The sequence below is a fragment of the Kryptolebias marmoratus genome, linkage group LG18 (assembly GCF_001649575.2).
Source record: "Kryptolebias marmoratus isolate JLee-2015 linkage group LG18, ASM164957v2, whole genome shotgun sequence".
Lineage (NCBI taxonomy): Eukaryota > Metazoa > Chordata > Actinopteri > Cyprinodontiformes > Rivulidae > Kryptolebias > Kryptolebias marmoratus.
Window position 1 is genome coordinate 16524051 of NC_051447.1, and position 27721 is coordinate 16551771.

Below are 27721 nucleotides of genomic sequence, written 5' to 3' on the forward strand. Positions count from 1 at the left end.
GTATCTGATGGGGGAACGCGGCTCGACGTAACAGCAGCAACTCGAGCACATTACTGCCCCCTATATGTTAGGAGGACAAATAACACATTTTCTGTTCAAATTGCCAACCCGCCACAGTGGCGTGTGTGTTGATCAAATTCACCCGCCACTTCAAATATTTACCCGCATTTGGCGGGTGGCGGGTGCTAATTTCCACCCCTGGTTGAACCATGACATTAAGAGCATAGTTTTAACAAAAACAGGCAACAAAGTTTCTTTTTATTTTCTTGCTGTCAACCTTCTGTGTACATTCTGCCGTACATTTTTACAGTAAATTTGTGTCAAAAATGACATTTCATGTATAAAGATGAAAAAATAATTTTTTGATAAATATTTTGTAAAATAAATCTCTTTTCTTTCAGTATGACCACCATGATTTCCCCGGAGTTGTTCCTCGTACTTTCCTCGGGCCCTTGTTTCTCGCCGCTCTCTGCTCCCCTGTTGTTTTCCTGTCATCTCTGCTGGATGCGTCTAAATTCTACTCTCAGATAGCAGGTAGATAAACTTGAAGATGGGATTATTTATATTTGTGTAATGAGTATTTACAGCACCGTTGTAAGGATGCATAATGTTTTCTGTGCAGTCCGAGCGTCGCTGGGATTGTGTGTCATCGCTGCTCTGTGGCACATGCAGAAAGAGGTCAGGAAGCAGTTTGGCTCCACAGTTGCAGCTCTTTTCTGTCTGATCTGTGCCTCCCAGTTTCACCTGATGTTCTACAGCACCAGGACGCTCCCTAATATCTTTGCACTCCCTTTAGGTAAGACGCCCCATTGACAGAGACCCCGAGTTAACCTTTTCTGTCCTTCTTATTAAGACATGCTGATGCTGACAGTTAGGTTTTGCTCCCAGTTCTCATAGCGTTCACATCTTGGATGGCTCAGAAATACGCTCGCTTCATCAGCCTCTCTGCTTTGGTAATCATCGTGTTCCGGTCTGAGCTCTGCGTCTTGCTGGGCCTCATGTTGCTGAGGTCACTGCTGAGCAGGAAGCTGGGACTGCTGAGGCTCATTTACTGCGCTGCTCCGGCTGGGCTCCTGTCCTTGGGTGAGTGGTAACTTTACAGTTTATGTTAGAAATAATACGTGAATAATCCTGACTCTGTTGTCTTTGTGCTCCGCAGCTCTGACGTTGGCTGTCGACTCCTTCTTTTGGCGGAAACTTTTGTGGCCTGAGGGGCAGGTGCTGTGGTACAACACAATTCTCAATAAAAGCTCCAACTGGGGAGTATCCTTTCAAAAATGTTTACCCACCTGAAACCAAATTGCTTTTGACTCTGTTTCAAGTAGTTGCTAAAAACTTCCATAGGTTTTAGTCTTTCTCTGTATCCACTCAAAGTTCTTCTTAACTTCTCTCCATTAGACTTCTCCCTTTTTATGGTACTTTTACTCTGCAGTACCTCGCGCCCTGGGCTGCACGCTGCTCTTTCTGCCGCTCGGCCTCCTTGACAGAAGAATCAGGCCGCTGCTGCTCCCCACAGTAGGCTTCATTCTCATCTATTCGCTGCTGCCTCACAAGGAGCTGCGCTTCATCATTTACACGATCCCCGTGCTCAATTTGGCTGCTGCACGCGGCTGCTCGTTCGTGTAAGCTGAATCATAAACCTGAGATTTTACAGTCAGGGGAAAACACTTGTCTTCATCTAGCATCTTACAAACAATTCTGACATTTAGAGCAGGAAATGAGCTCTCACAGAGTCTGCTAATTGCCTCTTTTTTTTAATTTGATGAATTTTTTTTTTTTTTAATAATCAAGTTTTTCTCTATTTGATGAAGTTTCTGCAACTATCAGAAATCCTGGATTTACAAACTGGGCTCTGCTGTCGTGGTCGGCCAGCTGTTGATCAACGCAACGTACTCTATTGGTTGCCTCCACGTTTCCTACAACAACTACCCCGGAGCTAGAGGGATGGAAAAACTACACAAGCTTCTGCCGGCTACAGCAGGTTGGAATCACTTTCAGCTCCTTTTAGTTTCACATGATGGAGTGAAGTTTGAACTACAGTTTGCAGTCAGGATTTATTTTAACATATAAGTTCAAATATACAGTATGTTTTAGAATTACTTCTTGTATTTGCTTTGGATCGGGGTCTGCCCTGTACATTTAAAGACCTAATTTTACCATCTTTCCTGCTAAAGTTTATATAGAGCCTCAAAATGTACTCAGCTCTTAAAAACATACTTGATAAATTGCAATTTACATACTATGCATTACAAAATAATTTGTTGCATTGTATTGTATAAATTAAGTGTTGAGAGAAAGTCATTTTGTAATATTTCTTTTAAGAAAAAGTACACTATCCAGACCTATTTGAGTCCACAAACACATATAAAATAAGCTAATTTAGAAACAAATGGGCTGTGATCCAAAGCCCTAAAAAGAATTAACATAAAAAGCTAAAACAATTTCTTTATTTAATTAGGTCTTTCTTTTTTCTCCTTCTTTAAATAAACAAACTACAAATTTTATGTACTTCAACAGCTTGGGTGTCTGTTTTTTTTTAAGAAATTAGCTGCATCTTTCTACCAAAAATGTAATGCTAAAAGGATGTAGTTTTGAGCAGATTTTTTTTTTTTTTTGAAGGATTAACTCTTAAGTTCCCATTCCTGTTGTCAAGTTGAATCAGCTATAAATATTTCTGAAGTTTGAGGCAGTTTGCAGACTCTGGGATTTTAAATACATTTTTTAAAATTGTTGGAAAAACTGCAATAATTAAAAAGACATTCTTGATTTCCATTAGATGTCTCTGTTCACATTGACACGTACGCCGCTGAAACGGGAGTGTCACGCTTCCTGGAGCACAACAAAAACTGGAGGTTGGTGTTTATTTATGCTCTGTCTTTGGATCGTAATGTAAAACCCGTCCCCTATCGTTTACCGTGTCTGGATTTATTTTAACAGATACGACAAGCGAGAGGATTTAAGCGTCACGAGCCCCGAGATCCGAATGTACTCGCACTTATTGATGGAGGCGAACACCGCCAAGATCCAGCAGCTCCAGGACACTCACCAGCCCCTGATTTTCATCGAGGGTTACAAAAACATGGCCTTCAACGGCGCTCGATTCCCTCCCGTCAGCGTGCATTTAGAGAGGAAAACTGTTCTGATGGCGAGAAAAACAGAGCGGCGAGAAGACGAGGAACATTAACAGGAATTTGCTGGATTAAAAGGTGGATTTCTCAGGTGAAAATCCCATCTTAAAAACACTTCATGTCATAAAAAGGACTGGTATAAGATTTTCTTCAAATGCCACTGAAATACAGATCATCTAAAATGTTCCCCTAATAGCTGAGTTCATCGTTTACAGCAGAGAATGATTTGTATATTTTGTAAAATCAATAAAGAAATAGTAATTTTTGGAGCAGAATCGAATGGAAGCTCAGCTAAACACAACCCCAACTCTTATATGATAACAACATTGTAAAATGAAAACCTTTATTTACAAATGACCACAAAAATTTGCATTTGTCCAGTCTCGATGCTAAAACATTTATCAAATTAAGCTCAGAAATCCTTTCATATAAAATTGTACAGTACACTGTGTTGATCAATAATAAACCCATAATTTAAACCCCAAACATAAAATTGTGCTTAAGAGACAAACTGTAAATACCAAAGAATCCCCTTTATTCTGAAAATACAGCAATATTATAAATGATCTCATTAAAAACATATCAGCAAGTAAAAAAAAAAAAGAATTTTTAAAACGACAGTACCATCAGCCTCAAATTCACACAAAAAATTAAATAGCATTAACTTAAAACATTGTTCAGTCACAGCATTTAATTTTGGGCGATGTTTTCATTCAGAGAGAGAAAAAAAAAAGCATTTAACTTTAATTTGTGGGGAAAAAAAAAATAAAAAAAAAATCAAAGAATCCTGACATTCTGCACAATTTCATTGATATTTACAGCATTTTTGACCTGAAGTAGTTCTGGATAAGGCACAAGGAGAGAGTGGACAGAAAACGACAACAAAAAACCATTTACAAACAACCACATTATCACCAACCCCTACAGCTAGATAAACCCTCCCTCCCTGATACACTTCTTACTGAGACCGTTCATCACGACAGAACCAAAGTGTTCAACAGTAGTACAACAAACAAACAAACAAAAAAAAAAAAATCAATCTGGCCTTTGCATGTAGAATCAGTGTAGAAAATGATATTTTACAAACACCTCCCATTTCACAGCTATGCAACTTGGTCCTTGATAGTTATTTTCAAGTTAATGCTCAGTGAGAATCAGTACTGAAAACAAATCAGAGGGAGGTTGACCTTCAGGAACAGCAGATCCTCCACGTTGTCCAGCATCGGCCTGGCCTGATTCAGAGCGCAGCTGACACTGGCTGTGCTGAACAGTGTTTCTGCTGGGATGATGCTGGGGGGGCAGCCCACGTAACGGGCGGCTACTTTGGCAAGATCAGGCCACAGGAACTTCTTCAGGTTCCAATAGTCCATGGGGTCACAGCTTTGATCCAGAATATCTTCCTCCAGATACTCCAGCACCTCCAGCTCCGAGGACCTCTCCTCAGTCTTTATCTTTTGCCTGATGTCAGTCATCATGGACCAGAGGTTCCTGTTGGAGAGGGGGGTGCTGGAGGAAATGGGGTCCTCGCTGTAGCCGTTGGGCAGGAAAGGGTTAACTGAGGTAGAAGAGGACAAGTCCAGCTCCTGGATCAGGTCCAGTTTACAGCGCTCGGCTTCTTCCTCTGTAAATAGTGACGTCTTGTATCGTGGGTCCAGCATGGTCGCCCAGGTGTATTGTGGGTCGCGCAGAATTGCAGACAGCCTGGTCACCATAGCTTCCTTTAGAGACCTGAGCATGTTGTCGATGCCCACGGTCTCGTCAAACAGGAGGTCTATTTTTCTGTTGAGAATGTGAACGAGTGGTATCACTTGTCCCAGAGTGGCGGTGCGGGTGCTCATTTCCCTGCAGGCCACTTCGAAAGGTTTCAGTGCATTGCAGACTGACAGCAAGACCTCCCACTGGTCGCCGCTGATTATTTCCCTGAAATCGCACTCGATCGACATTTCGTCGATGGCCGTCTTCTGCTCCACCAGCCTCTCCAGCATAAAGAAGGAGGTCCTCCATTTGGACGGAACGTCTTGGATCAGCTGGTTCTCCGGAAGCTGGTGAGCCCTCTGGAGCTCGACCAGCCTCTCCTTCGCCTGGGCCGAGCGGTGCACGCGTTCGCAGAGCTTTCGCGCCATGCTCAGAACGTTCTGGACCATTCGCTGGCTTTTTATGGCTTCGCTTACAATGAGATCTATAGTGTGCCCAAAACACTGCAGGGTGGCGTGGCCATGCGCATCTAAAGTGTGTCTGATGGTGCTGTTGTTCGTTACAGTGAACCCCTTCCTCAGTCCTGTTGAGGTGATCCAACAGTCCCACAGATACTCCAGCTGCTTTGGGATGTCATGCATATCACGGTCTATTTGTGAGACACTTAAGAGAGCAGAACAATGACAATCTTGACCTTGAGGTCTGACATTTGACTCGTACGTCGCCCAGTGGGCAGTAAGGGTCAGGTATTCCCTTGTCTGGCTACTGACCCAAATACTCGTTGTAAAGTGGACAACACCTGCTTCAGCCTCTTTCAAGTGGGTCAGCAAAACACCCTTCACCTTTTCATACATATCTGGTATGGCAGTGCTGTTAAAGTAAGAAGAAGGTGGGAGAGAATACTGAGGCTGGAGGAACTCTAGCAGTCTGTTGAGTCCAGCGTTCTCCGCCACGGCTGATGGCTGAAGATCCAGTGCGAGCATTTCTGCGATGAGCTTGGTGATTTTTTTGGCAACCGGATGATGTTCATCAAACCTCTCACAGTTTTGCTCCGCTTGATAAACAGCCGTGTCCATGACTTCTTGTTTAACACGGATTTCAGCAGACGACACATTACCTGAGATAGTATTTTTACTTTCAAGAAAATGTCCATGAAACCTCTGCATGTGCCGGTAGAGGCAGCTTGTGCCGAGGTTCGTAGTCTTTTTGCCTCTGCTAATTGTACGGCTACAGTGCAAACAAACCACCTTTGTAGGGTCAGTAGGTGAAATGGAGAAATGGTTCCACAGTTTTGACGTCTTTTTACTGAAAATGGGGAGAGTCTGTGGCTTTTTCTCAATGGAGGAGCTGTCAGTTTCTTTGGCTGAAACTGCATTCATTGCGGGGAGGTTGATGTAGGGATGGGGGAAGGACTGCTTGTCATCTGTGCTTTTTTGGTTTTTCAGAACGTCTGGGTGACGCCTCATAAGATGCCTCATCAGGCAGCTTGTACCAAAGTCGCCCCGTTTCCCCCGGCTAATGACACACGGACAGTAACGGCACAGTGCTTTTAATTGGTCAACCGGCGACACTATGAAATGGTGCCACACTTCAGATTTCACCCGTTTCATGATCTTTTTGTTTTGCTGGAAAACTGAATGATCCTGAATGAAGCTGGGACCCTCAGAGAGGTCACATGGTGAGGAAGTAAGTGGTGTATCGTCCCCCTGAGTTTGGAAGGAAAGGTTGAGAGAGGACTTGTGTGCCGAGAGATGCATCACCTCTTCACATTCTTTCTTAATGTCCATACTTTCCTCCATGCTTTGGGGCAGTCCATCAGATACTGTTTCTGGCGAGGACAGGAGGAGGGATGACTCTTTTTTTATATCTAATGAATCCTGCAGATGTGAACGGGACATCAACGAGGGTGGGTTTGTATAGGGTGGGGGAATGTGATTGCCCTGTCCGTTTTCCTCAATTACGACCTCTTTGTGCGCTCTCCACATGTGACGGATAAGACAGCTCGTCCCGAGATCCTTTCCGTTTTTACCCCTGCTGAATTCATTCATGCAATGGATGCATACTGCTTTGGAATTGTCAGCAGGCGACAAGTAGAAATGTTTCCACACAGCAGACCTGCGACGGGAACTCGAGCCTTTCGGGGTCCCCGGAGGGCGCTCGGGCACTCCGTCTGACATGTCTTCCATGTTGTTTTCAGTGGAATGTAGATCTGAGAGAGCGCCACAAACAGAGTCCACACTGGCGTACGGATCGAGATTTGGTTCAACTTTGGGTAGCACTTCTTTGGGCGACGGGTCGGAGTTTTCAGCTGAGGACGTGGACGGCGACGTGTTCTTTGAGGCGAAAGCAAGAATGCTGCTCAGGTCTCCGTTTTTTGGTGAGCTGGGGGAGGGAGGTATCAAAGACGAGGCGAAAAAGCTAGGCAGGTTCTGCAGAGATGCGTCTCCATCTTGTAGAAGCACTGTGGGGTGAGCCCTTCGTACGTGCCTCATCAAACAACTCGTACTGAGGTCTTTTTCATTCTTGCCCCGACTGAACTCCTTCATACAGTAGAGACAGATCGCTTTGGTGTTGTCTCGCGGAGATATGCAGAAATGATTCCAAGCAGGAGATTTCTTCCTCGGGTTGGCTTGACTCCTCATGGATGACAAAAGACTCTGAGTGACAGCGTCCATGGCAACATCGTAAAGGGTGCTCGTGTAGCCGCCAAATAAACTACTGTATTCGTCGACATCTCTAGTCAGAAAGGGGCCAATTGAACTACCAAATGCTAACCTTTCGTCATATTGCGTTTCTTCTTCTAATCCGTTCGCGTCCTCGATGTCATCTCTGATGTGCTCACTCGATCCACTGCCATTTTCAAACTTTTCACTCTCCGTTTGTTCCTCAGTGTCAGTGTTCGGAGAAGCTGGATCAGTGTGACACGATTCCAGCTGTTTGTCTACCTGAGAAGATAAATGGAAACAAGAGGGGAGGGAGTCTTTATCCAGTGTTGAGGAGCAAGCAGGCGACATGGCGTCTGCCGGGTCATGAGGGTTAATGCTGTACGATTTGAACACGTAACCTTCCTGCCCCTCAATTTTTAAGCAGCTCCCTTTCGCCTCCCTTTTCTTACTTTCTGTGGAGTCATTAGATTCACTAAACAAGTCCTCACTCATGTCTGGAACGTCCTCCTCCCCATCCATAGCAGCAGTTTCTGCGAAATAGGATTCCATGGTTAGTTGTATTCACTTTGTTTTAGCAGCTCTCAAGCAGGTGACGCGACGTGTGTGCCAAAGAGCGCCTGCGCGTCCGTCTCCATTTATCACTGGAAATAGTTCCAACTTCTTCGCACACGACCTGCGGACAGGCGGAGAGAAGAAAACAGTTAAGATCTGTGGCGTGAAAAACAACAAAAAAAAATTCCCAAAAGCAGGAAATGCAGGTGCCCCGCCAAGACCAATCAGGCCGCGTCCGATCTGCTTTCATTTTTATTTTCTGAAACCTGCAACACATTGTTCGATAACAGCAGCAGCAAATAATTACCGGAATTAAGGCACGAGACATCTACTTTCACTTCATTTAGCATCAGGGTTTTCATTCAAAAAACGTCCGCTGTTTAAACAAACAAGAAAAAAAAAAATGTAATTTGAATCTCTAAAGGGACAAGAACGGCCTCACAACGTTGTTTTAGTTACAGGTACTGGTTTAACCAGGTCTACTGGTACTCTGGAAGATTCCCTTATGATCTTTTGGAGGAAGTGGGCCCACAGACGGTGCCGTGGCTCCTTTATGCAGGTGGTAAAATGTGTTTCTGTAGAACTGTTGCTTAATTCTGACTACCAGAGTCTCCACACGTCTTTTTCATTCAGAGGGAAAAACACTGAGCAGAGAGAGGATATATTAAATTTACAGCTTATTATAAAGCTTTGGTAAATTACAGTGCTGTATTTTATTTTTCTATACATATTTGTGCCGTTTTCTTGTCATCAAATTGCCTCACTGACCCTAAAAGTCACAACATAATTAAATGTGCAGCATTCCTTGAAGGAATGCGTATCGTCCACCGCCTCGGGATGTTAAACTAAGATCATCTTAGGACAGGAAGGGACGGAAGTTTAGATGTTTTGGTCAAACTTTTAATCGATGTCATCAAATCTTAGCCCAAGATGGAAAAATCTGACTGACTTGTAGCCGTTTTTGTGCCGGCTCAGGTCCGTTAGCTGCGGCAGCCACCGTGAATCGGGTTTACCTGAGTCTTTAAATTCATCCAGTAGTTTAGGAGAATATTTCGCTAATAGGCAAAACCAGGTCGGTGTCAATAGTTAATGTTGTGAACTACTCTGAGCTACCTGCGCACCAGATTTTAACCCAATATTTATAAAACTGACACAGTTACAGACATTATTTATGTTTTCCAGGAATAATCAGTTGTAGATCCAATTATTACTGTCTGAGTTTCATTAAAATCTGCCCACATATTGGAGCAAAAGCATCACCTTTTCACCTTTAAAGTAAGATAACCGAGATAAGATTATACAGCAATTATCTATTGTAATCCAAGCTAATTCAACACAGAATTTTGCTTTTATTTCAACCAGTCTCAGTGAAGTTAACACATTAATTATGTGACTCCGCTACTTTTTTAGACAATTACTAACAATTAATTGTGTATAATTAGTGCATTATTCTAAAAGCACACCAGGTTGTGATTCATAAACGTGGAAACGGTGATAGCAGTCATTCATTTATTTTAAATTTATTTATTCTAGTCGTTTACTTTTGGCCAACCCAGGTGAATACGTGATGTTTTCCCCTCATGAAGCTCTGTGTCGGACAGGGTTCCGGGTTCGGCTTAAGTCAGGAAGATGCTAGAGGACAGCAGAAAATAGCCAGCACCGACTGGCTTAGCTTGTATCTTCCACACACACACACACACACACACACAAAAGAAAAAATAAAAAACAGTTTAAAATGATCACGCACACGCCGGATTTTTCACCTCACCTCCACGTTGAGGGGAGAGGAAGCTGTCGTGATTCCGAAACCCACGCCTCATAATTTCATTAAATAATAAAAATAGCGCTGTTAGTGAAAGGCTACATCATCAGTAAACACGACGCTGGCTATCCTGCAGCTAACTGTTAGCCGCAGAGCTAATAAACACACACACACACACATATAAAAGAAAACAAACAGCGCACAGGTAAAACGCTGAGCTTTGGCGCAAATGTTCCCAGAAATGTTAGTTTCGGTGTAATTCACCCGTGCGTCCAGGTTAATGTCGGACCCGCACCGCGGATGCTAGCTGGTTAGCCGCCAGCTAGGCCACACACACACACACAGGACACAAGCTAACCTGGCGAGGCAGAACCCGAACCACACGGGATCCGAATCCGACGAGCCGCAGTCGCGCCGCGGCTTCGGTCCCCGGCCGCGACGCGGGGATTTTATTTTGTTTTATTTTATTTTTAACAACACCCAGGCGATATCGGCGGGTCTTACCTTGAAATTGTGACGGCGGGGATCACGGGGTTTCGGCTCCCAAACGGTTAAATGTGACACATTATTTGATTGATCCGGAGGCGGAGAGGGGGGTTCACTTTGTTGCTTTTGTCTCCTGGTTCGCTCGCAGTTCGGCCGGAGAAGCAGCTCCACGCAGCGTCGGACGGAAGGAAGGAGCACGTTCAGTGATGTCATTGATTTGGGCCGAAAGGTTCGCACAAGGTACAGAGACGACACAAAAACTGTGACTTTTTATTTTTATTTTTAAGTTTTATGTCACAGAATCACCCCCACAGACACTGACCCGTATCATTTATTTGCACTGCATTGTTAACCACAAATGAATGAGTTTATTTTTACATATTCAAATCAAAACAACAGTCACTTTGAACAATGTAAAACAACTAAAATTAAAGGCCATGTCACTCACCACTTTTCATATTGGATTAAAGCCGCAGTAGCTGTCAAAACAGGGTTTATAATTTTTTTTTATGCTTTTAATACAGTTTCTACTCACTAAATGATTAGGGTAATGCAACTCCAACTCATCAGGGTTTTCATTTAAATATCATTAGGAAAATGGCATAGTTTGGAATATTTAATGAGCTGTCTGCGCTCGAAAAGTGAAGAATTTCACCTTTTTCTCCTTCCACCTGGCGTCCATCGTCCAGGGATTGTTTCACCGACTCGATAACCGGATCGTGAGACTGTCCGAATGTAAACAAACGACTCGTAATTGTTGGCAACGAAACAGGATTCTGCTGATTTCGCTCATTTATTATGAATTGTGCGGCAGGCTTTTGGTCTTGCATGATGCGTAATTGGTGGTTATTTAATTGGTGGTTATTTTATTCAATTCAGTTCAAAAGAAAAATAATTGAAAAATCGTGTATTTTGACAGCTGTTATGGCTTTAAACTAAACTAATCTTATGACGAGAAGGGAAGGAGTTAGAGCTGTTTTGATCAAACCCAGTAAACGGCTACGCATGATCACTCTCAGCTACTATCACCCTTTCTTGCTAGCCCGGCTAGCTCAGTCGGTAGAGCATGAGACTCTTAATCTCAGGGTCGTGGGTTCGAGCCCCACGTTGGGTGTACCTATTTATTCGGGAGTTTTAAACACTACCAGTTTGACCTTTTTTCATTCCATAAGAATTGAGCTCATGGGGGAAATGTGTAACCGTTTCTTTTTACCTGATGTCTCCTATAGGTGCCATTTTGTGTGGCGCCATATTGAATCAAATCGACTCTAAATGTACATCCGATGATTACTTTTTGTGAGTTTCATTCAAATTTTTCCAGTAATGATGGGATATTTTGCTAACAGACAGATAACTGTTAATGCCAAACTTTTAGGCAAAATGATTGCACAATGTGCTCCAACTAAGAGTTGGGGATGATGCTCAGCCACTACCACACCAAATTTTAGCTCAGTATCTGTAAAACTATCTGAATCATAACCATTTTTGTGTTTCCCAAGTTAAGATGGCTTTTGGCAGCCATCTTGAATTGGGTTGACTCCAGAAGCTGATCAGTTGTAGAGGTACATCCAACAAGTTTAATTAAAATCCGTCCAGCGGTTCATGAGATATTTTGCTAACAGACTCCAACAGTTAAGAGTTTCAAATCAGATCCGTTAGCACTTGGAGTGTGTATTGGGAATGACTCTCAGCTACTACCACACCAACGTTTAGCTGAATATCCGTAACGCTGACTGGATTGCAGCCATTTTACAGTTTGCAGGTTGCTTGTTTGTGGTGGCCATCTTGAACGGCACTGACTCCAAAAATTAATCATTGTAGGTGTCCGTCCAGAGATTACCTTCTGAGCGTTTCCTTCAAATTTGTGCGCTGCGTCACGGGATATTTTGCTAACAGTGCAGACAAACGCATACGGACACAGGCAAAAACATCATCGCTCTGCCTTCACCTTTAAAAAAGTTGAAGCCAAAACTTATTTATGCCCATTTCACACCGACATAATTTCATTGTCTTGACTTGTTAGTTGGTTTACATTGGAATTAATTTAAATTTTAAACCTTTTTATTGAAAACAAATTAGGTCTATTGGTTTTTAACTCACCCAGATCGTTCTTTAATTTGACACCCAGACATAAAACATCTATATTTATTGCTCACCTTCCCCTAAAGGTGAAGGTGGATGATGTATCTGTCTGTTTGACTTTTAATGAAACTTCCAGAAAGATGATTGGATGCACGTCTACAACCGACTGACTTTTGGAGCCGACCTGAAATGGCTGAAACTCTGTGAATTTTACAGACATTGAGCTAAAATTTGGCGCGGCAGTAGCTGAGACTGATCCCCAACACATAACCTGAGCGCAGACAGGTTTGTTTAAATTATTGGAGTCAACAGCTGGAGGAACATCTGCAGCTCAGTAGTTCAAGATAGCCACCGTAGCGGGTCAACACAAAAATGGCTGCAGCTTAGCCAGTTTTGCAGACATCCTGTTCAAATTTGTTGTGGTAGTAGCTGAGAGTCCTTCCCAACACATGCTTTGAGCTGTCCTCCTGTAAGGAATGCTGGGCCTTTTTAAAAATTGTTTTATTTTACATGCATTTGTCCAGATTTTACACTTGGAAGTGATAAATCAGAGAGTTTTTAAGGAAGCAGAACCGAGCCCACGCTTTGTTTGGACCTTAGCCCGCTCGGACGGACCGGCTGTGTAACAGATGGACTCTTTTGTGTGAAACCTATGACTCTTTAAAAAAAAAAAAAAAAACATGACCTCCAGCGTCACACGTACGGGTGGGAGTTGTCTGGTTAAAACGCATTGTTGTGGGCGGATGATCCGTCTGCGCTCCTGCCTGCCTCCACTGCTGCTAAACCTGCCTCTGCTCGACTGTAGCCTTTGAATGGCCCAAAAAACACACAACTGCGCCTCTTCTGCAGAAATTAACACCGGAGCCTCCCGGGCACCGAGCGGGGCTTCTTCCCGTTCCGCTGCCGGAAGAAAAGACCCGAGTCTCGCCCGTTGGATGGTACTATTGTGCACGGTACCCGAGCCCTTTACGCAGGCCGTTGCTTCTTTGTAAAAAAAAAAAAAAAGAAAAGAAAAGGTAAACCAGTTAATGTTTGCGCTTCGGCTTTTTTTCGTTTGCCTTCCTGCGCAACTCTTCGAGGAGTCACGCAGCCACTGCGGGTTTTATCGGACGTGAAGCGTTTTCTAATCAAACAGCTTTTTGTTGCGTTTTGACGCCGCTCGCTCCGTTTAGCTCCTCTTTGCTAGCCACCTAGCCAGGCTAGCTAGCTAGCTAACGGTATTGTTAGCATACTGGTCGCCTGGAATGCGAGCGAAAAGCAGCTTTCCACCCAAAATGGGAAGCGTTGCCTTCTCCTGCGGTCATTTTCTGAAAGCTCCGTCTGGCCGCCTCCCACAGCGTTTAAATGCCTCAGGTCTCTGACTGTTTTTTCTACGTTACGAGCTTCCGAATGAGCTAGTTTCTTTGCTTTGAGTTGGTCTCATTTGCTGAGAATTGCTGCATCTATATTTGTATATTTTTGCTTTTAGTCGTCCCGGGGCGTCAGAGTCATTAAAGTGACTTTGTAAAGCATTAATAAATTAGCTTAGGTTCAGAGATAATGTCTTAAGTTAGCACAGCTCTATTGTCGAGTGTGTAACGGTATCCTAGCAACCAGAGGTAATTGATGTTATTAGTTGGAAATGCTTAATTAGCAACTATAGCTGCTAAATGCTAGCTACTGTTGTAGCTTACCGGGTCTCTTTGGGAAAAACAGACTTCTTCCTGGATAAATAAAGGATATATAGTTTTATTTCGTGCTGTAAAGCTTCAGGTAAGATACATGTATCAGCTGCAGTTGGTCGATGCAACCTGGCAAATTTTGTCATTGTAGGTTCAGCATTTATTAAATAAAAGGCATTTACCTTTGTTTATTTTTAATGACATACCACGAGTGATCAGTTTGAGTATATTCCTACAAGAGCCCATTAGCAAATTAAATTCTAAAATGAATGCAATCGTTGAAGTTGCGCTTTCTTCTAAAACCCGTGGCTGCTTAAAAACTAAACTCCATAATTACTGAAGTTATTTAAACCGACGACTCTTCAGGAGTCTTCACAATGTTGTCACCGGATAGAACTGACATTAAATTTTAAAGTACAAATACAAATAAAGAGCAGAACCAAACTGTAACAACATCAGTCATTTCCATAAACCTCTCGGTCTTCCTGTCATTTAAAGTGCACTTAGAGATTTGCTTATCAGTATTGTTTTCCTGTTAATAGTTTCGTGTTTCTGATTTTTTTTTTTGGGACTGTGACCTTCAACGTACTCAGCTGCTTCAGCTATTTGCGTATCAAAATGTTCAGTTTCATCAAAACAGGTCTGTGACTTGGTTTATTTATTATTTATTTAACTTTTTTGAAATATATAACTTTATTTACATTTATTTCTCATTGAAACATACTGAGATCACTTCTAAAACTGAGTTCTTTGAATTCTGCTTCAGCATACTTGTTCTATTTGTCTCCTTATATCATCTTTTATCTCCTTGTGTATCCTGTTTGTCTTCTTTTGCGTACTTTTAGTCTTAACTTCATGATCCGTACTTTATTCGTTTTGTCTCCTTGTGCGTTTTTGTCTTTCAGCTCTTTCTGGTCATCCTTTTGCTCCAGTATCTCTTCTTCTTCTTTAAATATTTCAACAAGTATTGAAAGTTCAGCTGGTATTCAACTAATTTTGATCTATTTCAACAAGCAAAGTGTTTCAGTACTCAGCATTCACACTAGATCTTTGCAGAAAATGCAAGTTTTTCTTGTTTGAATAGAGTCATTTACTCTTGGACCACACATAACATCATCGCATCAATCTCGTCCTTGCATACCTGGTTGTAGTCTGCAGTGTTTTTACTTCAAATGATGAAAGATGTTTATTGGAATTCAATCTAAACTGTCACAGTTTTCTTATATTTTATAAATATTGTGCTATGTTGGAGATCTGCCCTCTTGTACCCAAAGAAACTAACACACTGCTCTAACCTCTCCTCCTGATGTGTTAAACTTAAGAAGTTGTAATTGTGCAGCAGTATCATTGATATTGCATTAATATGGTGTTTTATGATGCAAAGATGTTTCACTGGTCTTATTGTGAAAGATATAAGCAAATGTACTTCCTCACATCTGCTTCAACTTTCTTACCTCGCCCTCACAAAGTTCCTGCCGTCTTTCTCCACAGCAACACGGAGCGCCAAGATGAAGAAGAAAGCTCGGCAGCACCGGGTCGCGGTGCCGCAGAGGTCACCGTCTCCCATCAAGCCTTCGCCCAACAAGCAGATCTTGACGTACGCCCAGGCGCAGCGCATGGTGGAGTTCGAGCTGGACGGCCGCATCCATCGGCTCAGCATCTACGACAAGCTGGACGTCATCTCGGACGACGACCCGTTGGTTCAGGAGATGATGGAGAGCAACAGCAACAAGGAGAATGCCGAGAAGCCTCAGCAGCAGGTCCGGCAGAGGTCGGTCCGGTTAAAAAACAACCAGGAGAAGAGGAACGCCGCGCTGGGCATCAGCAGTCCAGGACAGGGAGGCGGGCATCATGCCAGCACCCACGCTGCCCCAAAGCTTCCGGAGCCTAAATTTCGCAATGTTGAATATAACCTGCCAGCAGTTCCAAAGCGTCCTTCTGCCTTTTATAAATTCATAGAAAAGACAGAGGAGGAGCTTGATGAGGAGACAGAATATGACATGGATGAGGAAGATTACGCCTGGTTGGATTTAGTCAACGACAAACGGAGAAGTGAGGGGATGAGTCAGGTGTCTCACAACGTCTTTGAGTTCCTCATTGACCGCTTTGAAAAAGAGTTATATCTGGAGAGCCTGGATCAGGCGAGTGAGAATCAGGCTCTCATCGACGAGGACGCCGTTTGCTCCATCTGTACAGGTGGAGAGTGTCATAAAAGCAACACAATCCTGTTTTGTGACATCTGCAGTGTTGCTGTGCACCAGGAATGTTACGGCGTGCCCTACGCCCCGGAGGGCCAGTGGCTCTGCAGGCACTGCCTCCAGTCTCCCACCCAGCCGGCAGACTGTGTATTATGTCCCAACAAGGGGGGAGCTGTGAAAAAGACAGACGACGACCGGTGGGGCCACGTGGTGTGCGCCCTCTGGGTCCCAGAGGTCGGCTTCTCCAACACCACCTTCATCGAACCCATCGACGGTGTCAGCCAGATCCCTCCAGCCCGCTGGAAGCTCACCTGCTATATCTGCAAGGAGAAAGGCGTCGGGGCGTGCATCCAGTGCCACAAAGCCAACTGTTACACAGCGTTCCACGTCAGCTGCGCCCAAAAGGCCGGCCTCTTCATGAAGATGGAGCCCATCAATGAGGTGACGGACACGGGGGAGCCCACCCTCTCTGTTAAAAAGACAGCATACTGTGGAGCTCACACGCCTAAGGGGTGCGTGAGGAGACCTTTTTCCATCTACGACGACCCCAAACCAAAAAACGGACTCTGCAAGAGAGTGGATAAAGGACAGTCGAAAGGCAAACAGAAAAAGAAAACTAAAAGCAAAAAGCCTGAATCGGAGGATGAAAGTGAAGCTGCAGCTCCTGCTGCTGTTCCTACTTTTCCTGCTCACAGGTACAAATACTAGCTGCATTATGATCAGAAGGGTTGTCTTGTAGGGGTGGGGATCTCCAGGCACCTCACACTTCATTCATTGGGCTGCAGTACAATCAGAAAAGAGCTATTGATGCATCTGTTTGCGATTGAGGCTTGTGAATAAACACCAGGAGGAAGCTGGTAAGCTGTTTATGCAAAACATCCTGTGAAACTAAAAACCAAGCACCGATTTACAAGTGCACAATATGTCAGAAAACCCTAATAATCACATAGCATAGATGCTAACTCAGTGTTGAAAATGCCATAGAAAAGGTAACATGATTAGCATCATGTTTATCACAGGAAATTCAAACGAACATTTAGATGAGCAGCGGCGTGCTTTTCTTTCTTTGGCTCTTTAAGGTCGATGCGGTCTGATATCTTTTTAAGCAGCTGTGGAAATTCAAATCTTTTATTTGTTTGTTGCTGGTGGTTCTTCTCTTCTAATGGCTGTCCTCCTCTCTCCTCCAGGTTACAAACCATTCTGAATCAGGTGTCCATACAGAAGAAGAAAGCATTTGTGGAGCTGGTCCTAAATTACTGGACGTTGAAGAGACAGTCGAGGAACGGCGTGCCTCTCATCAGACGCCTACAGACAAGCCTGCAGGCACAGAAGAACGCACAGCCTGTACGTCCATCTGTCAGTTCGTCGTCTTTATGTCCTTACCATGTTTAAAAATATTGCATAAATGTCTTTATAGTCACAATCTTCCACAAGTCTAAGCCACTCATACTGCTTATGCTTTTTCTTTTGCTTGTGCGTACACGTGCTGGTTTATGTAAACTCATTCATGTCAAACTCATTCATGTCAATGTTCTCCCCAGAGGCAGAAAGAGGAGGAAAGCAGGACTTTAAAGGAGCAGCTGAAGGAGTGGCACCGCCTCCGACACGACCTGGAGAGAGCTCGGCTTCTGCTGGAACTAATCCGCAAGAGAGAGAAGCTAAAGAGGGAAGAGGTAGTGGAAGTGCCTGGTCATTCGTGGCCGTTTCGCAACCAGTGCGAGAAATTCAGATTATCTGTCTCTCTTTCTCGGCTGTGTTGCAGATTAAACTGCAGGAGACCCTTCTGGAGATGCAGTTGACACCGTTTAGTATTTTGCTCCGAGCTCTCCTGGACCAGCTGCAGGCGAAAGACCAGGCCAGGATCTTCACCCAGCCGGTCGATGTCAATGAGGTGATCTACAGCGGACACCACGTTCTGTTTTTGTTTTTTCTTGTTTGTGCAACTGTTTGCAAAGACTCTTGTATTTCTTTGTCGAAAACCCAACATGATATTCTCCATTTTGATTGTTGTGGTAAAGCAGTTTTTTGCTGTTGCTGTATGAATAACTAAAATTCATTCCATCAAAGTGTTTAAAGTTGTATTTTGGTTTTTATTTTTCATGTTCATTTCACTTGTTTATATATTTGAGTGTTTGGTAAACACAACTAACGCAATACAATGAAAATGATGAGAAAATACTTGCAGATGTGGCCTGATTGTTTTAGCTCCTTTAAAAGAGTTTGATGTAAATATCCATGAAATTAGAAGCTGCATGATTAATCTTCTTATTAGACTTGATCACTTAAAAGTCAACATGTCCCTCTAGCTAATATTTTATTGTGAGTGTTTTACCTGATTGTCTGACTGACAGAAATATGAAGGTTGAATATTTCTGTGAATATAATTATTTGATTGAAACATGGTGTGTAAATGTATCTGTGGACGACAGACAATGTTAACCTATTGCTCTGAAATTCAAATGACACCAAACAAAGAAAAACTCGCTCTGAGAAAGGAGTAAAATGTTGTGTGTTCTCACGCCTGTTTAAAGTTGTTGGCTTCAGACAGCTGCTTGTTTCTGTCACACTCAGATCACTCTGACTCGGATTAGAAATCGCAGCCACCCGCCTCGTGCACGCAGAGTTGCGCAATGTGGTTTCCTGTTAGCGGGAGTGTGTCATCTGAGAATGAGGTCGTCTGGCAGGTGTTGGAGCTGGAAAAGCAAAGGGCGCCGCTCACTGCAAGCCCGGCTAGCTCAGTCGGTAGAGCATGAGACTCTTAATCTCAGGGTCGTGGGTTCGAGCCCCACGTTGGGCGCAGCTTTTTTTATTCAGGAGTTTTATACACTCCTGAAAAAAGTGTGACATTTGTTCATTTCATAAGAATTGAGCTCATGGGGGAAATGTGTAACCTTGTCTCACACTTTTTAATTCTTTTTCCCGATGTCTCTCGAAGGTGCCGGACTACCTCGACCACATTAAGCACCCGATGGACTTCTCCACCATGCGGCAGCGGGTCGACGCCCAGGGCTACAACAACTTCGACCAGTTCGAGGCGGATTTCAACCTCATCGTCGAGAACTGCATGAAGTACAACTCAAAGGACACGTATTTTTACCGCGCCGCCATTCGCCTCAGGGACCAGGGCGGAGTCCTGCTCAGAAAGGCCCGACGGGACGCAGAGAAGATCGGCTTTGACACGGAGAGCGGCACGCATTTGTCGGAAGCTCCGGAAATGAAAACGGCAGCGTCGTTTTCCTGGGAAGACGGTATGAAAACGGTTTAAAACTAATCATTGATTTAAAGGTTTGGCTCTCGTTGAAGGAATGCGTTAGACTTGCCGCCTTTCGTGTCAGTGTTAAAATATTATCTTCCAATGAGAAGGGATTAAGTTGTTTTGGTCAAACCCTGTAAATGATGCAATGTGTGTGCTGTATGTTTTGTGAGTAACTCTCAGCTGCTTGCTGCCATGACTAACTTTAGCTCAGGATCTGTAAATTTGACTTAGTTATTGCCATTTTTGTGTTTGCTAAGGTCAGTTAGCTGTAGTGGCCATCTTGCATCAGGACAATTTTAAAAGATAATCAGTTGTAGATGTATTTCTAATAATAACTTCCTGGAAATTGCATTCAAATCTGCCCAGTAGTTTATGAGATATTTTGCTAATGAACGGACAAAAATGCAAGCCTTCTACAGTGGGCAATGATGTGTTTTTCACAGTTCTGTTCCATTGTCTCTGACTTCCTGTTTCATTTCTGCCCTCAGTGGACCGCTTGCTCAAACCGGCCAATCGGGAGCATCTTCCTCTGGACAAGCAGCTGCAGCAGCTCCTGGAGAAGTTCGACCTGACCTGTGCCATGAAGTCCAGTCCCTCCCGCAGCAAACGCATCAAGCTCCTGAAAAAGACCATCAACGACGTGCGGAACGAAATAAGCCTTAAGAAACGCCTGCCTGCTACCTTTCACTGTTCTACCTCGACGTCAACACTAGCTTCGTCTGCACCGGACCTCTCTGTGCCAGAGCTGGAAAAACTCAGAGAGGAGAGACTGAAGCCCCGGGGCCACTTTCCAGATGATGAAGGTATGTGTGCATCTGTTCTCGCTTCAGGATGATTTAAATGTTCACACTGAAAGAGAATCCCGGTGTTAAAACTTTAATTCTGAGCAACAACAGAGCAAAACAATGTTAGTTAAAAGGCAGCAGGGGGCGTTGTTGTGTCTGTCACTGACAGCTCAGATTGTTGGAAACTGTCAGATATTTTTAACAGAGATATTTGAAGTCCAGAAGGTAACGAGTTACTCTCAAGGAGACGTCTTGGAAACTTAATTTATGAAGGTAGTTCCCCTTCCTGATGTTACAGAGCAGCAACAGATGCACGTGTGTCAAACTCCAGGCCTCGAGGGCCGCTGTCCTGGAAGTTTTAGGTTTTTCTGCTCCAACACACTTGATTCGAATGGTTCAATCACTTCTTCACCAAATCATGACGTTCTGCAGCAGCGTGTCCACAGGTGTTTAAAAGCAAGAACGCATCTAAAACATGCAGGAGAGGGGCCCCCGAGGAATGGAGTTTGACACCTATGGGTTAGAGTTTAGTTATTGTGGCTTAAGGAGATGATTCGTATTATTTTTTAAATGGAATTTAGTGACAACAATTAATATCTTACCTGTTGCAGATGGCTCCTTAAAGGACCTCAGTTTGAAGAAAAGTGGATCTTAAAACAACTCTTTTTGCATTACATTTTATTGTGATTTACGCAAACTCTACTTTATAAATCTTTACAATATACAGTTATATTACAGTTAGTCTTGCAGTAATATAACACACAGTCTGCTGCTGCTGCTGCTCTTTGTGCTCGCAAATAACCATAGAATATTTATGTGCACAGAATTTAAAACTGATGGCAATATAAAGGTTTATGAAATAGGGCTTGTTTGAGATTTTAAGGCTTTGTTCTGATTAGCCGTTAACCAGTCATTGGTCAGAAATATTTCTTCAAACTGAAGTCATTCAAAGAGCTGTCTACAACAGAAACAGCTCTTCCTGTTGTTAATTAACAATTGTTAATTGTTAATAAGCTTTCTACTAATTTTAGATCTTAAAGTGAAACTATCACTTTAATATAATCTGCAGTTTCTTGCTTGTATTGAAGCTTGAATGAATGAATGCAGTTTTGTCTTAGTGTAAAAATAATGAACAATCAACAGATTTAATCAGGATTTATGTAATTTTATTGAGCTGAATTAATTTCAGTGTATTTATTTTACACCAATCCACAGCAGAAGTCCTCTCAGGGCACCGTACAACAAAAAGTATTTAAATTTATCAAACTATTTTTATCAGCTTGACTAAAAACATGCCTGTTTATCATGATTGTTTTTGACTGGATCCAAATATTCTTCACCCTTTTACACCTTTGTACGTGTGTACAAATACCACAGTTTTCCTGTAATGTACGTAGTGTCTGTAACTGTGAAAAGAATTACATGCTCTAAATATCCTGAATCACAGGTCACGCTCCAGCCTTTTCTCAGCCCCACAAAGCAGACGTTTTGACCCACTTTCCCCATCAGATTTGTTTGAAAGAGTCATTTAAGGTTTTAATCAGTGCTATAAAACAAGCCTTTAGGTTGCTTCCCACAAATTCAAATGTAGAGATTACACATGCATCTCATTATAAGGCTGTTAGATAATAGATTTGTATGTATGAATAAAAACCTTGTGGAGTTGTGAGCTCCTGAGAGAATGCGGTTCTGAACGTCTGTCTTGTTAGATTCAGTGGGCTGTGAAAGTGAGAAGGAGACGTCATACAGACGAGGATTGTTTTATTTATATTCAGGAAAAGGCTTTGGAGAACAAAACACTGTGACGCTGTGATAAAACCGGCTTGTTTTGATCAGTTTGCTGTAAAGGAAGGCCCAACTTTAACGTTTAAACTTTGAGGTTACTGATGCAAGAAACCTTCAGTCGAGTTTCTGAACCGTATAGTTAATTTAAATTTTCACATCGCCGTGGTGATCGTTCCGAAGCAGAGAAAACTCGATCTTCCATCCCTCTCTGACGCTGGTTCTTGAATGGAAACGAGAAAATCACCAACCTGCATCAGCAGCTTTAAACATGATGGCTGTCAGGTGGTCATAATGTTCTGGCTGTTTGTTTATTCGTGAAACAAATCTTGTTGTTTCTGATCAGGTGGTGCTTTCTTACAGGAGACAAGTCTCTTCCTCCCAAACTGGAGCCGTCGGACGCTCTGCCCCCCCTCATCCGCTCAGACGCACACTCCGAGCCCCCCACCCTCAAACCCATCGACGCCGCCCCAGACTGTGAAATCCGAAGCAAGAGGTTAAAGCTGGACGGCGAAATCCCCGAGCTGCTCTCCTCTGCGCCGCGTCTCAACGGCCACGTCCTTCAGAGCGCCCTGTTGGACAGAGACGTGAGCGTGGTGGCCACGTCCACCCTCGCCGAGGCGGCGACCGCGGCCAACCACCGGGGCGCCGTCCTCTTCCGCAAATCGAAGACCGCTGGGAGCGCAGACGATGAGGAGTCAGACGGGGTTGACAGGAAACCAGGCGGAGAGGAGGGAGAGAAGGGCGAAGATGAAGACGGCGCGCAGCCGGGCTCCAAATCCATCCTGTCAGTGGTCATCCCCCGACTCGAGACGCTGCTTCACAGCAAGAAGAGGAAGCACAGTGACAGCCGAGATGAAGAGGAGGAGGAGGAGGAGGAGAGAGGAGAGGCAGAGCATGAAGAGGAGGGAGAGTCTCCTGTGAAAAGGCTCGACACCGGTACACAAAGAAAAAAAAAGTTTTGAAACGAAGCTGAGCTCGTTGTCTGTTTTTACTCTTTTGTGTTTGGATTGTAGATTTGATCTGACAGCAGCCGCAGCTCTGGTTCAGATTACAGCGTCGGCTTTTAACTCCGGTTCTGGCTTTTCTCAGGCCTGTCGAGAGGCTTTCTGGACATGGGGGAGGAGAAGGAGCTGGAGCGAAGCAGCAGGAGCAGTCGGCCTGTGGAACCACGGAGACGCTGCGCCTCCGAGTCCTCCATATCTTCATGTAGCAGTTTACCAGGAAGCACCAGGTAGATCAGACTGTTCAGAATAACTCAGCTGCAGGGACATGTTTCAGTCGTGAGAGTTGGTAAACACATGAAAAATGGCAGAGCATGTTGTCTTATTGGAGTACAGACATTAAAAATCGTATCGTATCTGTAAAGTTGCTTCAATGATGGCAGAAAACAGCCATTCAGAGCTCCTGTCTTCTTTATACATCACTGAAGAAACAAATTATATAAATATATATATAATATATAATACTTATAATTATATAAATTATAAGTTATTAATGACTGGAGGGATGATTCATGGAAATAATCCCTGATCACTTTGCTTTGTCAGCAACAAGAAACGCTGTAAGAAGACATAAATGTCACGATGTCTGTTCCAAAACGCAATAAAACCTGATTTACTCTGAAACCTGAAGCTTTGATGCAGTGAAACTACAGCAGAACAAACACTCCAGATAAAAGTTACTTTTCTTCATTCAGTTACTCTTGTATCCTTTTATGATTAACATCTAGACAGCTTTATGTTTAAACCGGATGTTTTAACAAAGTTCACGACACGAAGCATAGATTTCAAAATAAAGCTCTGTTGTTTAAAGCGGTTGTATAATTTCACATACATACAATTCTGGTTTATATGGGTTACCAGATTTACCAAACTAAATATTATATCCTGGAATTTAAACACATGCTGCATTGGTTTTTTTAATAATATATTTGGACAAAGCTTCCACTTCCCACTGTCTTAATAACACTATAAAAAATCCGTTATTTGGTCCATTTTAGTCCAGTTATGTTGTTCTAATGACGCTGACAGTAGATGTTTTTAGGTTAAAGCTGTTCCTCGTGTGTTTGTTTTGCTTTCAGCACCATTCTCAGTCTTCCAAAATGCGGGAAGGGGAAGCCTGCTTTGGTCCGGAGAAACACTGTGGACGATAAGAGCGAGCTCATCGCCTGCATAGAGTCTGGGAACTTTGCAAAAGCTGCTCGAATCGCTGCAGGTAACACAAAGGGAGCGCACACGTGGCTTGATGGACATCTGAAACTAAAAACCTGCATCAGTGCTGTGAAGTTTTGCTGAATTAACGCTGAAATAAACTCTGGTCTCACTGATGTTTGATTACATTGAACGTTTTATTTCTTTAGATATGTTATCTGCAGGCTCTGTGAGTTATTAAATCTAATGATGTCCCACCGGTTCAGATCCTGTGTTTCTGCCTGTTAAACTAAACTGTAGGGACTTGATACAACTTGCAGACATCTGGTTTTTATACATGCATAAAAAGTCGGGTTGGAAATTAACAGCAGCTTCGAGCCAAAGACCGTGTGAGTTTTGGCAGTGACCTGTGAGTTTTTTTTACCACCCTCAGCATCTGGAGACCCTCTCCTGCTCTAAAACTCATATTTGGCTAATTAAACTCTAAAAGTGGCTGACAAATTTGAATATTTGTCTTTCACCGTAAGCCTTTAAATTAATTATCCAGCCTAAATAAATTTGCTGTACGCTCTTGACCCTTCTAACGTGGCTTTTAAAATGTGGTTGTGTGTACGAACGCGCACGTAACTTGTTTGGTGTTGTTCCCGCTTCCGTAGAGGTTGGCAACAGCAATATTTGGATGCCAGCTAGCGCTGCTACCGTTGTGTTGGAACCCCTAAAGCTAGTCTGGGCCAAATGTAGTGGATACCCTTCCTACCCTGCCTTGGTGAGTGTGCAGCACAGACGGCATGTTTGAATGACACCTTTTTTTTTTAATTTTTTATTAGGATGCACTAAAACCTGGTGATAAATCTGTGCTTCTGCTGTTTGGAGCAGTAGATTTATTATTGGTTGCAGTGTTCAGTTTCTCCACCAGATGGCACCCTTTCACTTTAAACTATTTGCATGAACGGAAACATTTAGGAATCTTAGCAGGTCATATGTGTGTGTGTAAATAGTTTGGACTGTTTTGAATGCATGATTGCAGGCTCGTGTATGTAACCCCCTCCTCCTCCCGCTTTCTCTCCTGCTACGAGTAGATCATAGACCCCCACATGCCGCGTGTTGGCTGCCAGCACAACGGGGTGTCCATCCCCACTCCCCCCATGGACGTGCTCCGCATCGGAGAGCAGATGCAGTACAAGACCGGAGAGAAGCTCTTCCTCGTCCTCTTCTTCGACAACAAGCGCAGCTGGTGAGTGCCGCTGTCTGCCCGAGTGATTTAAGCCGACACGAGCTCCTACAAGGGTAAACCTGTCAAGCTCTCCGTCAGCTGATCATTATTCTCTTGTGCCTGCGTAGCTTCACTTGTCAGGAGAAAAACAAATGGTTCTCGCCTCGAGAGGCTCCTGGTATTTTCACCTGAGTCTACATTAAATTATTGTAAAAGGATGTCAGACGAGTCTATTATTTATCAATCAAAGAATCAGGACGAGTAAATAATTTGGACACATTGTAAAGAAACTTTCCTCTGTGAAGATCTTTGTCACAGTTTATTGGTACGTGGCTGTTTTGTGTAACAGTCGTTAGCATCTCCTCTCCTCAACACAAGTGTTACTCAAAGTGCTCTCATAAAACTTGACTATAAGATAAAAATAAAATAAGGGTAGCAGTACATAATACAGCCTGGTACTTACCAGATACATACCTCCATAAGTAAGTACAGGATAATAAGTGACTTTATAAAACAATCCAGTCACATTAGGTGCTTGGTAAGTATTTGATATTAACTGAATTATGTACTTTTACTTAAATAAGATCTATTTAATAAACTAACTTTAGTAAAAGCAGTTTTCAAAAAGACATAATCTCTCTCAGCTGAGTCTGTCATAGAAGCTGAATGTTTAATTTATACCTCAGTGAAATAAAAGGATGCACAGAGGATGACGGAGCCTCCATTTTCCTTTCAAAAAGTCTGATATGGTCCTGGACTGAAAACATCCCGACCCCGATTCTGTTTCTCCTCCCCAGGCAGTGGCTTCCTAGGTCCAAAATGGTTCCTCTCGGGATGGACAAGACCATCGACAAGATCAAAATGATGGAAGGGCGCTCGTCCAGCATCCGCAAGGCCGTCCAGATCGCCTTCAGCCGCGCCATGAACCACCTGAGCATCGTGCAGGACGAGCCAGTCAGCGACCTCAGCGACGTGGACTGACGACGGGGCCAGCTGACGGATTTGCGCCCCTCCTCGAACCAAAAAGCCTCCCGTGGCCCCCTCCCCTCCGTCTCTGCAGGAGACTGAAATGTTTACCGAGCATCTGCTGTAACAGGTGCTCTCAGCGATGAATGTGTTGTAGCCGTGCAGAAAAAAAAGAGGCCTGGTTTTATTTTTATTTGATTTGATTTTTTTTTTTTTTTCACCACTTTCACTCCAAACATTTCGAAGCGAAAGAGTGACAGATTTCATTTCAGGAGTGTCGGGATAGCAACAGTTAAATATAAGCTGAAAATGACTCAAATCTGTTATTTTGAATTATTGCATTTCCATATGTAAGTTCTTTTTTTTACATAAATCCCCTTTTTTGTATTTAAACTGTAAATAATCTGTACAGTTGCCTGACTCTAACTTGTGTTACAACATACACGGCCACTGTACAGTTTTTAAAAAAATATTTATCCTTTTTTTTGCCACTACAGCGTGAGTGCTGTCCTGCTTGTTCTGTATGATCTAAACAATAATTTGATATCACGTTTCAAAAAAAAAGAAGAAAAAACAGAGTATCTCTTTGTTATTGTTTAAGTTATTGAGGTTTATAAAGTAAACTTTCATTTGACATCAATCCTTTTTTGTATGGAAAATAGTTTTGATATGTTTTTTTTTTGTTCTTATTTATGATTTGAATGCTCGGTTTGTATGTGTCTGAAGCTCATACCTGCAGTCTGATGTGAACACAGAGGGATTCGTTCTCAAGAAACCAAAAATGTTGCTACCCAGAACTTATTTGCTGGTTGATTTTCTGTGGTATGTGAGAAGTTATTGCCAAAAAAAAAGAAAAAAAAAAAAAGGTGAGGTGTGTTTTAAGTGATCCGTTTTGTCATTTTGTTTTGCTGTAGTCATAAAAAGACGTGCCTGCGTTAATTTATTGTAAAGTATTTGCATTACTTTATATTTGAAGAGAGACCGATTGTTGAAAAAGAAGTGACATTTTTGTGGTGATGAATTGCCTTTTTATTTGAATTACTTTGTTGTTGTTTTTTCTAACTTCTTTTGTAGCTGTAGACTTCGAGACATTTCATTTTTTTTATATGATTACTATTTTTTCTGGGTAGCATTCGGTAGTTTTGGTATACTTCTTTTTGTACTTTGCAGTAGTGTTATTTTTTAATCGGGGGCATCCAAAATATCGCGGGGTCTGTTTTTGTAGCAAAATAAAAAAAAAAAAAGAATATGAACACTTGCATGTAATCCTCTATTTTTGTACGAAACTGTTGTTAATTCTTTGTAACAGTAAAGATCCAAGGCTGTATTTAATGAG

General features: G+C 43.0%; 3 protein-coding genes and 2 non-coding genes across 10 annotated transcripts in view; 4 read left to right on the forward strand and 1 right to left on the reverse strand.

The window, feature by feature from the left end:
• alg12 (ALG12 alpha-1,6-mannosyltransferase) overlaps positions 1–3861 on the forward strand; it is a 5814-nt gene extending 1953 nt beyond the window's left edge. The window contains exons 2-9 of the mRNA XM_017424832.3: positions 402–534; positions 623–796; positions 889–1083; positions 1160–1263; positions 1399–1622; positions 1812–1981; positions 2777–2852; positions 2938–3861. Of these exons, the coding sequence (XP_017280321.1) occupies positions 402–534; positions 623–796; positions 889–1083; positions 1160–1263; positions 1399–1622; positions 1812–1981; positions 2777–2852; positions 2938–3184 (1323 nt within the window). The 3' untranslated portion in view covers positions 3185–3861. The remainder of the gene's footprint in view (positions 1–401; positions 535–622; positions 797–888; positions 1084–1159; positions 1264–1398; positions 1623–1811; positions 1982–2776; positions 2853–2937) is intronic.
• zbed4 (zinc finger, BED-type containing 4) lies at positions 3070–10444 on the reverse strand. The gene is made up of 2 exons (XM_017424831.3): positions 10308–10444; positions 3070–8162 (listed from the first exon to the last, which is right to left on the reverse strand). The coding sequence occupies exon 2, from the start codon at positions 8036–8038 to the stop codon at positions 4283–4285; it is 3756 nt and encodes a 1251-aa protein (XP_017280320.1). The 5' UTR covers positions 8039–8162; positions 10308–10444; the 3' UTR covers positions 3070–4282.
• On the forward strand, positions 10406–27721 carry brd1a (bromodomain containing 1a). 6 transcript variants are annotated; one of them, XM_037981120.1, is made up of 15 exons: positions 13099–13387; positions 14626–14672; positions 15524–16925; positions 17418–17574; positions 17772–17903; positions 17993–18121; positions 18802–18972; positions 19166–19478; positions 19975–20289; positions 22417–22992; positions 23146–23287; positions 24137–24270; positions 24863–24972; positions 25286–25440; positions 26217–27721. In XM_037981120.1, the coding sequence occupies exons 2-15, from the start codon at positions 14651–14653 to the stop codon at positions 26398–26400; spliced, it is 3942 nt and encodes a 1313-aa protein (XP_037837048.1). In that variant the 5' UTR covers positions 13099–13387; positions 14626–14650; the 3' UTR covers positions 26401–27721. The 6 variants fall into 6 exon arrangements, with proteins under 6 accessions (XP_017280317.1, XP_037837048.1, XP_024863511.1 ...); XM_017424828.3 differs by lacking the exons at positions 13099–13387; positions 14626–14672 and adding an exon at positions 10406–10529; XM_025007743.2 differs by lacking the exon at positions 14626–14672.
• Positions 11331–11403, forward strand: trnak-cuu. The gene has a single exon. It is a non-coding gene; the product is annotated as a tRNA-Lys (tRNA).
• trnak-cuu lies at positions 18955–19027 on the forward strand. Its single transcript has one exon. It is a non-coding gene; the product is annotated as a tRNA-Lys (tRNA).

What these genes read in the sequence shown, in the direction of transcription:
- zbed4 (XM_017424831.3), bottom strand. Translation starts at nt 8,038, where the DNA reads ATGGAATCCTATTTCGCAGAAACTGCTGCTATGGATGGGGAGGAGGAC.
- brd1a (XM_017424827.3), top strand. Translation starts at nt 13,616, where the DNA reads ATGCGAGCGAAAAGCAGCTTTCCACCCAAAATGGGAAGCGTTGCCTTC. An exon ending in CACAGAAGAACGCACAGCCT is followed by an intron (nt 17,575 to 17,771) that starts GTACGTCCATCT and finishes TGTTCTCCCCAG; the next exon opens with AGGCAGAAAGAGGAGGAAAG. An exon ending in GTCGTTTTCCTGGGAAGACG is followed by an intron (nt 19,479 to 19,974) that starts GTATGAAAACGG and finishes TTCTGCCCTCAG; the next exon opens with TGGACCGCTTGCTCAAACCG.